This window comes from Anabrus simplex, chromosome 12 (genome assembly GCF_040414725.1).
Source record: "Anabrus simplex isolate iqAnaSimp1 chromosome 12, ASM4041472v1, whole genome shotgun sequence".
Lineage (NCBI taxonomy): Eukaryota > Metazoa > Arthropoda > Insecta > Orthoptera > Tettigoniidae > Anabrus > Anabrus simplex.
Genome location: NC_090276.1, coordinates 75,155,246 through 75,175,428, shown reverse-complemented (window position 1 = coordinate 75,175,428; position 20,183 = coordinate 75,155,246). Strand labels below are relative to the sequence as shown.

Below are 20,183 nucleotides of genomic sequence, written 5' to 3'. Positions count from 1 at the left end.
TAATTGTGTATGACCGGGCGAGTTGGCCGTGCGCGTAGAGGCGCGCGGCTGTGAGCTTGCATCCGGGAGATAGTAGGTTCGAATCCCACTATCGGCAGCCCTGAAAATGGTTTTCCGTGGTTTCCCATTTTCACACCAGGCAAATGCTGAGGCTGTACCTTAATTAAGGCCACGGCCGCTTCCTTCCAACTCCTAGGCCTTTCCTATCCCATCGTCGCCATAAGACCTATCTGTGTCGGTGCGACGTAAAGCCCCTAGCAAAAAAAAAAAAAAATGTGTATGATCAGATGTGGTTTTCTAGCTCTATTTTATCTTGGCCTATTTTGATGTCTGAAATGCGCATTTTCCTGCTCTTGTGCTCTGTTCATTTCGACGTTTCATTTGCCTAATGTTTTTCCTCAATAATTTAAGCATTTTTTGTTTTCATTCCTTTTTCTCCTTATGGCAATATGTTGTCATTAAACCTTCTGCAGTAAATACCTAATATTGTCCCATATCATATTTCAGGTGCTGAACCGCAGGTGTGTTGAAGTGGGCGTCTTGACAGCTCTAGCACTCTCCTGTCAAATAAATCCAGTGTCCTGGTTCGACAGGAAACACTACTTCTATGCAGATTTGCCCGTGAGTTTGTTTAAATGAACCATTTGAGTGCTGAGTATGCCCACATGAACATATAGTTATATGCTGTGTTATTTTCTCAGCAGTTAACCCCATCACAATGTATCATGCAGAAACATATGGGAGTGTTTGAGACATAAGAAAGCCCAAATACAATGATTATATGATGAAACCAAGAGTTGTGTCCAGATCCAGGATGAAAGGTCAGGTTAGTTTGAAACGAAGAGTGGAGTCCAGCAAGCAACTTGTCTTTCACCATTCCTCTTCATAACCATAATGAATGAAGTTTTAAAAGTAGTTACAGGATCCAACAATTACGCCCTGGTTTTTGCTGATGTAATGGTATAGGGTGAGACATAAGCAGAAGTACAAGCTAGACTAGATCCTTGTCATGAACCTTTTACAACCTTAGATCTTAAAATCAGCAAAACCAAGACAGTTGGCTTGGTGATGAGTAGAATCACTCCAACTGTTCATGTAAGAATTGGAGATGAGGCGATGGATATTGTAGACAACATCCAGTATTTACGTAGTGTTCTGTCCTAGACATCAAGAGATTAGCAACAGAATACTGAAATCTTCCACGTTCTATCACGCTGTATGTCATATTTTGGGATGAAACCTTTCCGTTAGTTTCCAAGATCAGCTTGTACAATATATATCGGGCACCTGTATTGACATATGGTCTGGAAGCAGCAACACTTCCTGGATCAACAAAGAGTTGTCTTCAGACAACAGAAATAAAGTTCCTCCATTGTTGTCTACAAAACACAAAAATGGATGAAATAAGGATTGTGGCTATATGACGGCAGCTTGTATTTGAAAGAAGCTTGCTGGAGACCCTAGAAGGGAAGAGATTACAAGGGTATGGTCACATGAAAAGAATGGATCCCCACAGGACTTTGCGAGCATACTTTATCCGCAGTGTTCCTGGAAGGAGACCTGGAAGACCTCGTGAAGTTTGGGGGAAGCGGTTTTTCCAAGACCTCGAAATTAGAGATGTAAACTGGCGTCGTTCGTATATGAACAACATCTGTGGATGGATAGGACAACCTCCTAACTGCATCCAGCTTCCCGGAGCGAAGAAGTGGAGGTGGTTGTCTCTCCATCAACCTTTAACTTGTGTATAATGTGATTATGCAGCTCCATGTTGTACACTCAACCGCACAAAAATCGACCATCACAGAAGATGACTTTCTTTCAAAATCTTCGTGTTTGAAATTGGACAGACATAATGTGCAGGTGGAAGGATTCCAAGCATCATGTCTCTGGTCACTGTCTATGAATGTTCTTTTGTTTTGGGAATGTATAACATTAAGTAGAGTAGAAGCTCGATTTAACACGGTTGTTAGGAAACATGCTTTACCCGTGTTACAGCTTAACCCTGGTAAATGACTTAGAGGGCGACAGCAGATTTGGAAAAAATAGTAGGCTGCAAGAGAAGACAATTATATGAAAGAAGCTGTACGTTCCTAAAGTAAACACATTCGATAGGTCATTTTTCACATTGTCAATTATCTTCGGTTTTTTGTTTACAGAGTTTTATTGTGATATCACAACATCTGCACTGAATTCAAGACTTAACCAGGAGGTTGTCTGACAAAAGCTAACACGGTCACTTGTTTTGTTAGTGCGGGTGCTGGCAAACAAGTTTAACGCCTTGAGGGAGATGGGCGGAAATCATCTTGGCCAACAGACAGGCGCACACTTTCTAAACCCCTATCCAGTCATCCCTTGAAGTTCCTTTTAGTGCAGAGTTGGCAACAATTATAGATTGAAATGCAGAATTCCTCTATGTACTTCTCTATGTATTCTTTAATAAGAATTGTGAATTGTAACTCAATACAGAACCGTGATGAATTTTTCTTTGCATTAACATACATTGCACCAGGTTTAATCCAAGCCTGTGGTGAATCCGACCGTACCGAGCATGTGGCCGTGTGGTTAGGCTCATGCAGCAATGAGCTTACATTCGGTAGATAGTGGTTTTGAACGCCACTATCGTATCGCCAGCCTTGAAGATGGTTTTTCATGGTTTCCCATTTTCACACCAGGCAAATGCTGGGGCTGTACCTTAAGTCCACGTCCACTGGTGGTTGAAGAGGAAGTAGTACTGGGCAACGATCCTACCGGCTTGAGTGCCACGCCAAGAATTGAGCACAAGTACAGAAACACTCAGAGCTCCGTGTTCGAATCTCTCACCTGGCAAAGGTGCACTGAAGTCACGTGGAACACTGTCTCGCTTACTTGAGCAGCTGATAAAATGATAAGGGTGCAAGATGACGAACGCTGTGTAGGATACACAATCCTATCTCGCTCTATTGTCACGTGTTTGTTCCTCTCTAATACTTGTATTGAACCTTTGAGATCCTTTGTCCTGTGTTCCTTGCCTTATGACACCTGGATGTCTTCCCTTTCACTGTGTCTTTCTTCGTATTGTACTCGTCTCGCATCAAGACTGAAGATGTACATTCGTTTCCTCATTCCAAGGTGTTGCAGCTCTTTCGAGGTACGCCTAATCTGCATGAACCTTTTTAAATCACCTAGCAGTCTTCCTGCTAGTATCAGGAATCAAACCCCGGTTTTCCAGGACAGCAGCCATGTCCCTACGAAGGTTGACAAGGTGAAGATGAATACAGCTGGTGAAAAACTTGGAACATGGAAAGCGAGAAGGAACCAAACGGGTTGATATTTTGTTTATGCTATTCTGTGCATTACCGGAAGAGTAATAATCTAGAGAACACCATTCACAAATGACGCAAAGAAATGTGCAAGGAAGATGTCTAGGTTGGATTTCAAATAGGATACTAGAGAACTGCCTAGCTTTTGCAGATGATCTTTCCATATTCTCTGATTCCCTAGAAAGCACTGCAAAAGAAATCAATCAACTTAAAACCCAAGCAGCAAAGCTGGCCTCCAGATCTCCAATGAAAAAAACAGAGTTTACACATAATATCAAGTCAGCTCCTAGGAGTTAGTTGTGGAACAGAGGAAAAATAAACAGGCAGAAAAGTTTAGGTACTTAGGCGAGTGGACAACACCTAACAACTATGAGAATGTAGGATCAACAAGATAGAAGTAGCGTACCAGCTAAGAGCAATATCTACAACAAAAGATCAGCGTCGTCAGTGCCAAACTTAGGCACTATTGTTCAGTTGTTTGTCCAGAGGATGTGCATTGAACAGGAAGGGTCTGGTTGAAAAGTTAGAAGTCAAATAAAGTAAAATCTTGAGAAAAGTCGTGGGACCAATCAGAGAAAATGGTGAGTACAGGATGAGCGAACCTGCTTGCAGTATGAATAACAGACACCATTCGGAAAAAGAGGATGAATTTTCATGGCCACATAACACGTATGAGCTCGCAAAGATACGCCAGCCAGATCTTTTTCTACTTTGTAAACAAGAAAACAAGGGGTTCTTGGTTGTCTGAAGTTGAAAATACCTTCAAAAAATAGGGGTCGCAAGTGAAGACACCAGGAACGTGTTCCTTTCTCGAAGAAACTTAGAAAATGCCAGTGAAAACAGTGGACTGATGAAAGACAAGAATGCATTAACAGGGTCCACAAAACTAATAATAATAATAAAATTTGGCAAAATCTTTCAGATGAACCAATTCAAATGTTTGGGAGAAATTATTCAGTCCTCTTGTTTAAACCGTGAAGGAAATAAAGAATTTCCAAATTACAGAGAGCTTAAAGGATCACTTGGAACAGGTACAATAAACAATCAATATCTCGGAAAGCAAAATTTAGACACTATAATACAGTAATCAAACCTGAAGCGTTATGTGCTTCAGAAACCTTAATCATTGGTGGCGGGTCTCTAACCAAAGACATAGAGAAACAGGAAAGGAAAATTTAAGAAACATGGAGGGGGGAAAAAATCCCAGGAAATATATTGTCATTCTGAAAAAATATCCTACACATTTTCGGAAAAGACTATTGAAATTTTATGGACACATTATCAGAATGAACAGTAACAGACTAACTAAAATAATTCTCAACCTGGCCCTTTCATCTAAAACCTAGAACAGCTTGGCTTCGTGAAATTGAAACAGATCTCCAGGAAATCATCATCTCAAAAGACATTGTACAGGACTGATATAAATTCAGAACCAAAATCGACAATCACCAGTTTGAAGACAAACCCAGCACGAGGGCCACTATAACTTGGACAGAAGAATGAAGGAAGCAGCTCAGCAAGAGGATGAAGAGATTTTGGGAGGAGAAGAAGGCCAACACATCAGCTAAGCTGGCTCAATCGAGTTCCTAAGTAGGACATAACGATGTAAACAAATATATATATAGGCCATATATATATATTAATCATAATCATCACAACATCATCATCATCTGGTCTCAGTTACTGTATGGAGGGTCCAGCTCCATGGCTAAGTGTTTAGAATGCTGACCTTTTGTTCCAGGGGTCCTGGGTTCAATTGCTGGCCAGGTCGGGTATTGTAAATCTTCACAGGCGCACGGGTCACCTATACCTGCACCAGGTTTCTCCAAAGATGGCAGAGAAAAGGATCTTTGTCTGACTTTTAATTTATTTTGTTGAGTAAACACCAAACGTGTCATCAGAGATCTTATACATGTTGACCACTCGACTTTTTTGTGCCGTTTAAAAATCTGACTACATCAGTCGGCTTTGAACTTGCGACCATTGCTCCACAGAGTGAAGCCTTACCCTGCTGTCCCTAAAGTTCTCTGTGTTCATGTACTTAGAAGGTGGTGGTGGTGGTGGTGTGGGGTTGTGATCATCTGTGGCTGTGTGAAATACATATGTAAAGGTAACTTGACTTTGATACTGATGCAGTTTTATAAAGTTAAATAAAATATGAAGTGCATTACAGCAAAACAAAACTCTCACGAGTTAAAGAGATTACTTTGATGAATAGCAGTACTTTAGGTTCTTCTGTTTGAAGATTCTCGCCCTCTTTATCCCTGCCATTTCACACCAGTGATGCAGTTGGAGCGGTCTCTGGCTGCTGCTCAGTGTATTCCATCACCATCTCAATCACATGAAGTCCAGGAACTAAGCTTACACTGTCATTTTCGTCATCACCGTTACAACTCCCTTCACGATAGTTTTGTCCGTGACTTCCAGCTGATCGTCTGCATTTACCCACTCGACTATATCTTGTGCTCATGTTGCCAGGTGTTGTGTACTTTTCCACCCCCACAGTACACGCTGTGGTGCGTGCTGTATGTTATTTTATACCACACAATTTAAAAAATAAGAATTTATGAAAAGTACCTTGGATGACTCGAAACTTGATTATAATTGAGGCTCACATACTAGTGGCCCTACTGCAGGGCTGCAGAAATTGGCCAGCAAAATTTCTCACCAGCCAGGCATCAAAATTAGATCCCTGACCTCTATGATAATTAACCAGTTCAATCTTATCACCTTAGAAGTGATCGCTGCTGCTTTCTTATTTGCTCCTCCTAACAAGTCTGATTATTTATATCAGTTCAAAATCTTCTAGGCCTGGGCCGTTCACATTAATCGGCCTTAGGTGATTTATGCGATCTGTTTGCAGTGAAGACCTCAACATATTCTGAAGTAGATCCCTTTTCACATAAAGTTGTTGTTTCATGAAATAAATTTCATTTTGGATCCGTATTGACAGTTATGTTATATAAATTGAAAAACTAGTATATTTACAATTCAAAATTGTAAAAGCATCTTGCTAAAATAACAAGACATGTTTCGGCTGCATTAGGCCATCTTCAGCTGTACAGAATTAACTTAAAATTAATATGCGAAAAGTTACAGAACATGAATAAAATTCACACCCATTTGATGTACGGTATTTATAAATTGAGTGCATGTTGAATCATCATGAGATGAAGTTGCTAGATGTAATGTGATGAAGTTAGAACAGTCCTACATAAAATGACGATGATGTAATGAAAAGTTTCTTCTGTCCTTAAAATTTGTTTCATGCAAAAATGACAGAGGATTCATTCAAATTGTTGTTCCACTTGGTATAAAACTTCTAAAATGTTATGAATTCACAGATGTAGACCAAACTGATTTAATGCCAGCCAGACGATTGAGTAGGAATCAATTGTCATCTGGTCATGATGTGCGATACGAAATAACGAGAGAGAGAGAGAGAGAGAGAGAGAGAGAGAGAGAGAGAGAGAGAGAGAGAGAGTGTGTGTGTGTGTGTGTGTGTGTGTGTGTGTGTGTGTGTGTGTGTGTGTGTGTGTGTGATATCATGCCTGTTACGGTGGCTAAGTTAACACTAAGTCGGTGACACGTTCATCCTTGTGTGTTGTGAATTTTATCCATGTTTTGTAACTTTGAGTCTATTAATTTTAAGTTAATTCTAGACAACTGAAGATGGCTTAAAGCGGCCGAAATATATCCTGTTGTTTTAATAAAATGCTTTTACAACTTCGAATATTGTAAATAAAATTATAGGTATTGACTTAGTGGACCAATATACTAGTTTTTCAATTTATATAAAGTTGTTAAACTGCAACAGTACTGATTAGTTTCCTCAGAAATCAAAATCTTTAATTCATTATTGCATTTTTAAACACCTACACTTTTTTTTGTCGCCTGGGATTTGTCGAGCCCTCCTTGTTGATAATGATTGTTTTACTTGCAGGCTGGGTACCAGATTACCCAACAGAGGTCACCTCTGGCACGCAATGGCCAGCTTCAGTTCCAAGTATTCACTCCCGGCGTACACAAGAAGCCGTACACCAAGACGTCTCGAATACATCAGCTACAACTGGAACAGGACAGTGGGAAATCTCTTCATGATGAGGAAGCACAAAGGTAACCAATGAAATGGGAAACAGTTGAAATATTTTTAGCATAAATGATGTTGCATAGTAAATCAATGATCAGTTCATAGGCATTTTGAAAAAAAGGTGTGCGATCAGTGGTTAGACCTCAGAAGGGCTGTCAGGACCAGATTTTCAGTGTGTATCAAGTAATTCTAAAATGCTACAAGAGGAAAATTCACACATGGTTGTTTTGTAGAGTTAGAGAAGGCACGAAAGAGTACTCGTGGAGGGATGTTTGACGTACTAAAGGATTAAAGGTGGATTATTACAAGTCAGGACATTTACGTTGACAATTGGGCTGCAGTGACAATTGATGGTAGAATGACTTCTTGGTTCAAGGTACTTAGAGGGGTTAGACAAGACTGTAATTTTTCACTATTGTTGTGTTTACTGCTGTCACGTTTGTAGATAGCTAGAACTGAAGTGTGTGTTCGTTAGGAGTCTGGTAGACCTGAACCGTGCAGGGATACCCCTCATGGAGCTGGTGTTCGAGCCCGACCTTGAGGACGGGGAGGAGGCCGCAGCTCTCGTCAACGAGCTGAGCAACATCCTAAGGCGGCTTGGAACTTGCTCTTGCAAGATGGAAGGTGAGTTGCCAGCTAAAATTACGTAGCTCAGTGCTCAAGATACCAACCCCAGCACTCATCATTTCTTATACTCTTTTTTGCCAGCAGCTATCCCATTCTATCTTTTAGTATCCAAGAATCTCAGTATAATTTGTGACAGCTAAGTTAAAAAAAGGAGGCCCTATTTTAATTTCCATAATTCATTTTTCTCCAAATATGGTGGTGAACTGAATGTTTCTCAACTCTACTTAGAACAGTAATTAACTGATAGAAATTCCGTGGGAATCTGTAAAGAAATCGGTCAAGTACTACATTTTACATAGGAAACATGAGGCACTAGATGCACAATAGACTACTTACTTTGAATACAGTAAATCTGTTAGGATTGTACCAGTATTTCAAGGGTTTTTGTATGTATTTCTAGGCTTAGGATAAAGAAATTAACATCTGTCTGCAGATGCATAAGGGTAGAAAATCTCCAAGATGAAGAAACTAGACAGAAGTACGTGTACGTGACAAGTAAAAAGTTCCAAATAGAAGACAGTTGGTAGGTTCAGATTATAGAAAGAAGATAGGAGGCATACAGGAATTCTTTAGTAGGAAAGGCTAATATTTCTTGTTCTAAACTAGATGTCACTTGCTGCAGGTCAAGGAAAAGATTTTGTAATACAGGTGGAAAATTTGTAGGAATCAAGTGAAAAAAACATTTTCAGATAATTTACTGCATTTTCCCTTGTAATTTTTGCAAATTTTTGACCAATTTTTTTGTTATCAAATGAAGGTGTGTAAATTATGAGGACTTTTCCTCAAAGGTTTGAAGTTGCACTGAAATTGCAAATAAAATCACCATGATGGCTGTGGAAATGCCATTTTGTATGAACATTGAACATTTATTTGCAAATTAGACGAACATTAACAAAAATAAATTTATCAAAACATGGTCGGCTGTATGTTTTCCATCACTACAAGATTATATACGCACAAAATTTCAGCAAATTCTCAAATTAATATGCATTTCGTTTAGTGGTAGTTTAATCTCCAACATAATCATCCCACAAAGCGACACTTTGAAGTAGAACTTGCGGGTCCGCACCTGCCATACTGACGTGATCCTTCTGGACGAGTTGTTCATGCAACCGTGGCTCATAAAGTTTTGAATGTTATAGACAGCTCTTTATTTCCCAATAATGTGCAAAATAAATCACAGGAAACCTTCCTGTTTCCACACACCATATTACTAAACTAAAACACAGTGCGGGGGTGTCACAAGGTCCCCCTGAGACCTGAATATCGTTTTCCATTATTTCTCATTTTCACAGCAGGCTAATGTCTGGCTCTAAGAGGTCTCAGGTTTGATTCCTGGCCTGGTTATTTCCTCTGCCTCAGGGGCTGCATGTTTGTAGGTAGGACACCAGGCTCCTCTGGAGGCTGCACACCATTATCACCAAGCTAATGCTGGCCTTGGCTACTTCCTTCCACTTTCCCATCCTCTTATCACTGAAAAATTTCCATCTGTTAGCAACACGTTGAATCACTAGGAAGATTTTTGTACTGACCTGGTTCATGTTTTCCCGACTTTCACCAGAGGGGGCGCTGAGAGTGGACGCAAACGTGTCCATCCATCGCAAGGGAGAACCGCTGGGCGTGCGTACGGAGGTCAAGAACATCGGCAGCGTACGGGGAGTGGCCAACGCGGTCCGCTACGAGCTGTCTCGCCAGACGGAGCTTCTAGAGGCCGGAGAGGAAGTGGTGAATGAGACGAGAGCGTGGGACGCCCAGGCGAGACAGACGGTGCCCATGAGGGACAAGGAGGAGAAACAGGTCGGTGGTCTTCAATGTAACATCAGGAGAAATGAAAGGCATGGTCTAACTTTACTCTCATCATTGACATAGCAAAGATAGAATAATAGAAATAATCCTCTCCTGCATCAATCCAACATTTTTTTACTATTTTTGGAATATTGTAATGTTTATCCAGTAATTCTTCATCACAATGTAAAGGGTATCATCAGCTGTCCTGTTTATTGTGGGATAATTCTTGCATCCCGTTCTTTTTGTTAGATCTATTGGGTCTGCCTCGTCTCTTCCTCCCTCGTGCCTTGCCCTGTCTAGTATTCTTGATTTCAGGATATTTCCTGTAATACTTGTTCATTTGTTTCTCTTTCTGACCAGCTGGTCCTTGTCATCCTCTACGAACCTGCTACGCAGGCGTAGCAGGGGGAGAGGTGATACTCCCACGTGGCGCGTCCCAGGTGGTGGATAGCGGGGTCCTAACCGGCTTGCCGGCAGACTTGAGGGAAATAAAATGCCTCTCGCGGACCAAACAAACACCCCCTGTGGGTGGGGGAGGCAGACGAAGAATACACCCACGGTATCCCCTGCCTGTCGTGAGAGGCGACTAAAAGGGGCGACCAAGGAATGATTGAATTAGAACCATGAAACTATTTTTGATTCGTACCATCATGCGGGGAACACCATGGGTCGCCTTTACTTGCAAGTAGTACCACTCTGTTAGGTACTGAATAGTTTTGTGATTCGTAGCACTCAAGCAGGGTTAAGTGTGGGTTTCCAGTGCCCGTGAGTCGTACCCATATGAGCAACACCACGGGTCTGGGCGTTGCCTGTGAGTTGTACCGCTATATGAGCGACACCGTGGCTCTGCGTTGCCAGTGATTAGTACACCTAGGTGAGGAACCTTATTGGTTTGCGTTGGCTATGAGTGGCACCATTTTGTGAGAAACACCATAGGTCTGTGTTACCTTTACGACGTACAATACTTGTGAGTAGTACCTTAATGTTTGAAACACCATGAGTTTACGCTACCTTTGATTAGTACCGCAGCTTGAGAAATATCATGGTTCTACTTTACTCACGACATGTACCATTCTGAGGGGTCTTAGATCTGGGTTTTGGACCCCTTTAGACATCAAGCATCCTCGATTCAGGATTGTGCTTCATGAGTGGGCCCTTGGTCAGTAATGAATTATCTATAATATTTTTTTGAGTTGAATCCACTCCTTTTTTGTTTGCTCATTTTTTGTTGTTGTTTTTTGGTTCATGTCCATCCATTCCTTCTTTAAAATTTTTGGTCAGTGGATGATTTTGAATTTTATGTTGTCATTTCATTTCGTACCATTAGGGGCCGATGACCTCGATGTTAGGCCCCATTAAACAACAAGCATTATCATCATCATGATCCTTGTCATCCTCCTCCATATCCACATCTCTTCCCTCCACTGGAATACTCCTCACAAATGATTTTGCAAAAGCTGTTTTTTGTATCAAAGATGATAAAATAATGATTCCTTTAAATGGAATGTTTTGTATTAATTCATTAGCTGAGGAATGTCTCAGTGACTGAAACGTATACTACTAACGTATGTGTATATAGTATCTGTAAGTATTGTCCGGCTCTGTGGCTAAATGGTTAGCGTGCTGGCCCTTGGTCCAATGGGTCCAAGGACAATTCCCGGCTGGGTTGGGGATTTTAACCTTCATTGGTTAATTCCTATAGCTTGGGGCCAGTCTTCATCATTAGAAATCATCCCAGGTAGGGCCCCATCCTCCGACATGCAGGTCACCTGCACCAGGCCTCTCCGGAGACCACACACCGATAAGTATTGAACGGTGAAAATATAAAACATTCTGTTTAAATGGATAATTATTTTATTAGTTTGTGTTTTTATACAAGTTGCTTTACGTCACACCAACACAGATAAGTGACAATGGTACAGAAAAGGACTAGGAGTGGGAAGCAAGCGGCCGTGGCCTTAATCAAGGTACAGCCCCAGCATTTGCTTGGTGTGAAAATGGGGAACCACAGAAAAGGATCTTTAGGGCTGCCAAAAGTGGAGTTTGAACCCACTATTTCCCAATTACTGGATACTGGCCGCATTTAAGCGACTGCAGCTATCAAGCTTGGTATTTTATTAGTTTTATTTAATACAGAACAAACATGATATTCATCAGTTGTAGTTTGAAAGCTGATATGCTTGCTCGTTTCTTACTCAGGTAAGAATTTCTTTTTCTCTTCTCCTCTGCTGAACCATCTCACTGTGGGAACTTGAACAATATGTAAATTTATGGTGTTTTTGGAAATTGAATAGATGGTGGTTAGTATTTTCTGAGAAAATACCTCGTCCTGCCAACCAGTGGATTGGGGCATGGAAGACATACACAGTGACAGGTGACTTCCAGGGGCTCACAACTGGCATGGAGTCCCCTAGCTGAGTCTACCAGTACCTCCACATACTTGTACCAGGCTCCTCACTTTCGTGTTTCCTGCATGACCTTCCTTGATGGACTCTTGTTCTCTTCTGTCACTTACGGGGCACGACCATCGCGGTTTGAAGAGAACAAAAGGTGACTTAGTGAGGTCGGGAAATGAGAAAACGGGAGCGGTACGCAGACACTTATCGTACAAGCTCGCTCACAATCCATCTGCTATTCAAACAACAAAATCTGTGTGACATACAACAGAAATGGACAGTAAGAGTGATGTGTGGAACATGGTGTCGGCTAAAATCTGAGAGAACACAGGCTGTGTTCGATGTAAGATGGCGAAATGCATTGTTAAATACTGTATAATGGAAAAAGAGTACATTCACATCACACGTTAAAATACACAAATAAACAAGGAAATAGAGTTATGCAAGAGTATACAAAGAGCTAAAAGAGAACTGTACAGCTGTCTAAAAGCATCAGTGACAGAGAAACTGTCATGTCGCACTTAGCAAGAAAGCTGTGAAGATCAATACGTGCGCAGCAACTTCTCGAACTGTACTAGCACGCTTCCCTATCTAGCTATTTCTGTGTAACTAGACAATACTCCACATACCCAGGACTAGCCTGATGGTATAAGCTCACTCTAGTTCACACTCCCTAGTTATTGAGACACAGGTAGGACCAGATGAGTTGGCCGTGCTGCTGTGAGCTTGCATCCGGAAGATAGTGGTCTCGAATTCCACTGTCGGCAGCCCTGAAGATGGTTTTTCTGTGGTTTCCCATTTTCACACCAGGCAAATACTGGGGCTGTACCTTAATTAATGCCACGGCCGCTTCCTTCTCACTCCTAGCCCTTTCCTGTACCGTCATCGCCATAAGACCTATCTATGTCGGTGCAATATAAAGCAACTAGCAAAAAAAAAAAAAAAAAAAAAACAGGGAGGGAGAAGCCAAGGAGGAATCCACTCAGACAGCAGAGGGCTGGTCTTCTGAGCTCAGCCCGATAGTATTTGCACATCGGTCTGGCATTTGATCCTGGGGGTCCCGGATACAATTCCTGGCCAGTTTGTGGATTTTTAATTGTCACTGGTTAATTCATCTGTTTTGGGGCATGGGTATTTGTCATCTTCTTCACACATCAACTCAACAGACCTGCATCAGGCCTCTCCGGAGGCCATTATACTGGCACATAAAAGAATTCCTGTCGCACAAAATCCTGGCACTTGGCATCTATGAAAGCTCTAAAAGTAGTTAGTAGGGCATAAAAACAATATTGTTATAATGAAGAGACAAGAGCAAGACCAAGGAAAGGGAGTGGAAGTGGTGCATAACTTCTACGACGACGATTCCATAAAAAATGCACAAATTGGCACACTGAGGCAAAATGTTGGTAACGAAGAACGTGTTAACAGGAAATTTTATCATTTCCAATAACGGACCAATTATATTGGAATTATGAAAATGACCACCTGCTAAGGCAGATATGTACATCAGTTCAATAGTGTGATGCTGTTGTAAACTTCTTGGGCGATGCTGGGGTGTGAGGCTGATGCTACCGGCATCTGTGAGCAGGATTTGTGTTCTGTAGGAAATACTTGCATACATAAAGCTGATGGCTCGTTCCTATCATCACCGAAATGTTCAAGAAAACTTGGTTAACACAATGTCTACACGAACATACGAGAGTCGTGTAGTTTTCAGGAACTGGCTGACAGGAGTTATTTTCTGCACTGATTTTTTGTAATACCCAAGAAGATCTTGTGAAATTATTCTGTGTCTGCATGAAATACCCATTTTATATCTTTTGCACTAAATCATTTTACATTCCTGATGGCACGTTCTTGTTCTAGGATTACCGCTACATGCCAGAGCCCAACCTGCCGCCACTTCGTCTCCAAATGGACGAGCATCCTGGCCCGCACACTGGATTGGTCAGCATTCCAGAACTCCAGAAGCAGCTTCCCGAACTGCCCGAGCAGACCCGGCAGCGTTTGCAAGTGGAGTTCAACATCTCTCGAGAGTCTGCTATTATTCTAGTGGTACGTCAAAGTCGAGTACTGTACATGTGAATTGATGCACGCAAAAATGGTCCAACCATAAATTTCTTAAATTGGAGAAAAAGAGACTCTCACTTGTGGAAAAAAAAAAAGAAATTTTTGAAGGATAAAATTAACATTTTTTTTTTCATCTGAAAAAAGTAGCTTTATTTTTAACATTGCCAAACAAGTTTGGCTGTTTTATTGATAATCACGGCAGAGATGGGACAAATTATGTTCAGATGGAGCTACTTTTTCATAATCCATGCCATTGAAGAAAGGTTCTTCAAATGATAGCTGCTTGTCATCATGGGGGACTTTAAATAAGGTACTATCCTGACATTTGTCTGGAGGGAACACGGAAAACCCCAGAATAAAACCAACGTGTCAGCACTGGATATCGGAATGTCTCGGTCCTCTCGTGGAACTACGAAGGTGAATGGAACACAAAATACTAGGCTAGAATATGAAAACACAAAGTGCTTTACCATTTTCTAGCGATAATATCAACTTTCGCACATATTTACAGTCTTCACCCAAGATTTTCTTTCTTTTCCGTTCACCTCTGTACATAACGTAAGAATCACCACTATCCCTTTCCTAGTTTCTGACGTTCTGTTACTTCCACTAGTACAACTCTGATTATGTTCACATAATTTATCACCACCTTCACAAGCAGAAGCCATCTTTACTTTGTTTGTAAACTGAAAATATGGCCAATAGGAAACAATAAATGTACATATAACACTTCATATTGAATACCCTTCTAAAGCAATACATTATTAAAATTAAAATAATATCTGTATTTTTTATTCCATTTTTAATTATCATACCAAAACAAACTACCAAATTCCGTAGTATTTCCTGCTCTGTCAATACTGTAGCGCCATCATACGCGAACTTTTAATAACAATCAGTTTGCCCATTTTTGCAGTTCTATCAAGATGGTTTAGATATCCCAAGAACTTTGAAGCCTTGTATTTCTTTGTAGGTAATTCCCTGATGGAAGCGCACTTCAGTAAATGTTGTTTATATCACTAATAGTAGGTGGCAGCATCTAGCTCAATTATCGCAAATTTGATGGTTAGCCTATTTTTGCGAACATCCATTCATTTGAAGCTATCAGCATAATAGTGGCGTAACCGAGTTTTTGGATGAAGTGCGAGATCAGCCTTTTAATGGACTAACTAAATACAGGGAACACTTACAAGCCTAAAAATAAGAAGAAAGAATATTGGAACGTGCGAAAGCCCTACGAGGTCTATGGAACGTATAACGTTATGGGGGAGAAAAGACTTACATGAAACACCCTCTAGCTCAATTATATTAAAAATAACAAATACAAAAATTTACAAGAGATGAAGTTACATAACAGAGCAGCAGATACTTTACACATTTGACAGACGGAATGATTACGAAACCAAAACACAAATGAATGGATCGTTGATTAAGACAGGAGAAAAACTTTAAATTACAAGATCAAGAATCTAGAGCAAACTCAGACACGGTGGATATTAAAGTTTGAAAATTTCATTAAGCAAGAAAATACCGAAATGCAAAGGAATTAAATTAAATCAAATGAAATCAGAAAACATTGATAATAACAAGAAAATAGCACTGAAATAACGCTTACCTTGGAAAAGCAGGAGTTCCTGAGGGTAGCCCTCGAGCGCGAATGCTCGCTAGGGCGGTCGGATGGAAAATGACACCGAGCACACGCATAATTTTTCCAAAGCTGGCAAGAAGAACGGATATGGCCCGATTACAATCAGCCAGTAAGAAACAATTTCCACTAGATTCTCGTTCGCCAATACATTCGCACAACCACATATGGTCATTTCCAGGCTACTGACGCTAGAGAAATTACATCACTAATTTCAACATCCATAACCGCGCGTGCGGTATAGGCTGTTCCAAATTAAAGCACCTTTACATTTTTTAAATGTTACCAAATTACATCATGATATACAAATTTTCTTCTTTTTTTTCTTATTGAAAGCAACTGTACTCAAATACTCTCCTGCTGACTTGCTAGGCCTAACGCATAAGAGGATTTTCTTTCAGGGTTTACTCCCTTAGCCTTTGAGGATGCTTTCCTCGTCCTACAAGGCAGTAGGTTCCATCTGTACACCTCAGGAGGATGGGTTGCCTCTTCCGCCATCTCCACTGTACCGAAGTCCATCTTCTCCGGCGTAGATGCCGTTGAGGTCTTCACCCTTAACCCAGCGCAAGGGCCCTCCATATTTATGACCCCTGGAGACAGGGTGTCCCAGTATTTTAAAACCCCCAGGAATTGGGCTACCTGTTGGTCCGCGGGTTGTATTGGTTATTTCAACCAGCCCTACATACTGTAGGGGCCACCTAGGGACGCGCTCTGTAGGGGTCAGGTTCCCCTGGTTACTTATTGGAAGTTAACCCCACCCACACGGAGTAAAAAAAAAAAAGAAAAGAAAAAAGGAGACACCATGGTGGAATGATAGAGTGAAAACAGTGGTGAAAGAAAGAAACCAAATAAAGAAGGCACTGGACAAGGAAAAACAAAAACAGGGACAAGAACGAAATGAACAAGAAATACAAAGACTTCAAGGAGTATACAGGAACAAGAAACTTGCTGTAAAGAACATTGTAAGGGAAGAAAAAGAGAAGAAATGGAATGAGTTTGCAGACAAACTGGAAGAGGACAATAGAGGAAATATGAAATTGCTATACAGAGTAGTGAAAAACAAGCAAAGGGATCAAGAGACCATAAAAGCAATAGAACGTGATGATGGAACTCTGGCACAAGAAGAGGGAGAAATTAAACAAGAACTCAAGATCTATTTCGAAAAGCTGCTGAATGGAGATACAGAAAACATAACGGATAGAGGAGAGCCAAGTCGAGGAACCACAACTGAACCACCAATTACATGGCTTGAGGTTGAAAATGCGCTCAAGAGCATGAAGAAAGGAAAGGCAGTGGGCATAGATGAACTAAGTGCAGATATGCTGAAAGCAGCGGGAATTCCAGGAATCCAATGGCTCTACAGACCGCTCAACAAGATATGGGAGGAAAATACTATTCCTGAGGACTGGAAGATGGGCATCATTGTACCTCTGTTCAAGAAAGGAAGCCGACGAAAATGTACTAATTACCGTGGTATCACACTGTCTCGTGTCCTGAAAATATTGGAAAAAATAATAGAGACCAGAATCAGAGATATTGTTGAACCAATTTTGGAAGAAGAGCAGTATGGTTTCAGACTAGGAAGGTCAACTACAGACCTTATATTTGCAATTAGGATGCTAATGGAAAAATACTGGGAGAAGAACAAGCCTTTATTTCTAATATTTTTGGACATTGAGAAAGCATATGATAGTGTACCAAGGGAAAGAATTTGGCAATGCATGAAAGAACTTCAAGTGCGAGACAGCCTCATAGACAAAGTGAAAATGTTGTATAGTGGGAACAGAAGCTGTATTCAAGTAGGATGTGGTTTGTCGGACTGGTTTGAAACAAAGAGAGGAGTGCAGCAGGGCAGCTCATTGTCACCACTTCTATTTATTATTGTAATGGATGTAGTAATGAAATCTATTAAAAGGAAAGAACATGGAGATATGAAAGCCTTCACATTTGCAGATGATGTTGCGATCTGGAGTGACTCAGAAGAGGAATTGGGAGAGAGAATACAAAGCTGGAATGAGGAGTTTAAGAAATATGGTTTAAACATCAGCAAGACCAAGACGGTGGTGATGAAAGTGTATGGGGAAGGAGCAGAACCAATAGTCATGTTAAATGAAGCCCAACTGGACAGCGTTTCAGTTTTCAAATACTTAGGTAGCGTTATATCAAATGACAACCTAGCAAAACATGAGGTGAACAATCGAATCAATAAGGCAACACAATTTTACCACCAGGTAAGACACCTGCTGTGGGATGAGCAAATACCCATGAAAACAAAAATGACATTGTACAAGTCCTATTATACACCAATTCTTACATACCGTCTTGAAACCACAACACTGACCAATAGAGATAATTCCAAACTTCAGGCAGCTGAAATGAAATTCCTACGCACTATGATCCAGAAAACCAGGAAAGACAAGATTAGGAATGAGAAAATTAGAGAAGAAGTAGGAATAGATGATTCTCTCCTCAATAAGATTCAGATATCAAGACTGAAGTGGTTTGGTCACATTAAGAGGATGCCAGTAAACAGAACTGCAAGGAAGGAATTTGACAGAAAGGTAGAAGGAAGATGACCCGTGGGAAAGCCACGAAGGAAATGGATAGATTTAGTTAAGAGCGATGTACTGCTGAGAGGTCATGATCGGGACAAGTTGGTGGAGGAAGAATGGTACAAGGACAGGATGAGATGGAGGAGGCTCATATACCACACCCGGGAAACTGGAGATGGTTTAGGAGGATGATGATGATATACAAATCACTTTATCACTCTTGCAATGTTAACAGTCCAATCTTGAGGTTTTCTTAAATTACATTTTACTAGTTACATCATTTCAGAATCAAAATACTTTTTGCATCTCGCAATGTTCATACCGTTCAACATTTCTTGCCTATTGCCTAGAAGAAAAATTATTACACACTTATTTCAGCTACATAAACAAATATTCCAGCAAAGTCCAGAGTTCTTATTTCTTCATTTCTCAAAATATTACAAACAAAATAAAATCCTTCAGATATGTTAAATTTTTAAAAAAACTTTTACATTTCCAAACTCTAACTTTTCGCAACACACAACATCCAGTTCCAGTTCTGTATCCCACCACAGCTTACAGTGTTTAGAGCACGGGTGATGTTTCAGCACAACGTGCTTGTGCACCAGATTCTGGGGCCATAAAGGACTTTTGTAGGCCGATAACACAGTTCATCCAAAAGTGTTCATTAGGCCACTGTTGCACTCTGGTACTGTCAGTCCACTTCTTTCTTTTTCAAAATGTGTTTGATATTGTCTTGCCCTGCAGTTTTAGCTTCACAGTCTTCTGCACTGTAATGATGGCGCTGACAGTCTTGTGCTGCATGGTAAAGGGTTGCACCTGTACCTCAGAGTTTGTAAATAAGTTGAGTTGTGGTCTTCTTAGCAATAAAACCTCATTTCATGGTGTGATTGAGAAGACTATTTGCCATGATCCTATAGTTCATTCCATGTTGAGAAAACAGTATTGCTCTTATGACAACAGGGTTGCCATATTGAATGGCTCTGCTCAACACCATCACGGGAAAGCAGCGGCACATAAATTTGTGAAGTTCAGTATTTAAATTCAAGATAAAAAGTGGAAGAAACTAAGCTGCAAATTATTTTCATGAAATAAAGGGGGCGGGGAATGCATGTAATTTCCCCCTGCAATGCGGGGTACTACTGTGCTTCGCTCACAAAAACAATAGTAAAAAGTAAATGCGGTCGTGAAAAAAGTGGTAAATTTAAAATGCGCTTAAGGAAGAACTAAACCAAGCACAAATAAAACGAGCTGCAATTTTATCTTTATGAGTACAAATTATTCCATGACATATCACTGCACACCACAACACCAAAATCTTGATTAACAACTTCTGTACAGTACAAAAATAATAGAACACACACAAATACTGTGCAATATACAACCAACTCTCACTCAACACAAAACAAGTACACACTGATTTAAAGCCTAAAAACACACACGCATCAAATAAATACTGTATATGACTTCACTACAGAAGTGCTCTGCCGGCAGCTCACAGAACGAGGGACTGCACAATGCTTGTACCAGAGCAACACAGAAGAAGGAAAATGAAGGAAGACAATGAAGCGATGGTTGTTCCTGCCATTGTGCTTCCTCCTTATGAATATATTTATGAAAAAGAAAATAGCATGTAGTTATTTTAATAACTCAGGGGTGAAAATGCCTCATCCTTTTTATCCTTCTTTCATAATGCATTACACAGTACAGTATAAT

At 40.6% G+C, this 20,183-nt stretch overlaps 1 protein-coding gene across 1 annotated transcript in view; it reads left to right on the top strand.

Annotated features, from left to right (window-relative positions):
* The window catches only part of GatB (glutamyl-tRNA(Gln) amidotransferase subunit B, mitochondrial), a 43,414-nt gene that overhangs the window by 5,916 nt on the left and 17,315 nt on the right, over positions 1-20,183 (top strand). Inside the window, exons 3-7 of the mRNA XM_067156638.2 lie at positions 508-621; positions 7,243-7,415; positions 7,865-8,013; positions 9,578-9,813; positions 14,067-14,255. Coding sequence (XP_067012739.2) covers positions 508-621; positions 7,243-7,415; positions 7,865-8,013; positions 9,578-9,813; positions 14,067-14,255 — 861 coding nt within the window. The remainder of the gene's footprint in view (positions 1-507; positions 622-7,242; positions 7,416-7,864; positions 8,014-9,577; positions 9,814-14,066; positions 14,256-20,183) is intronic.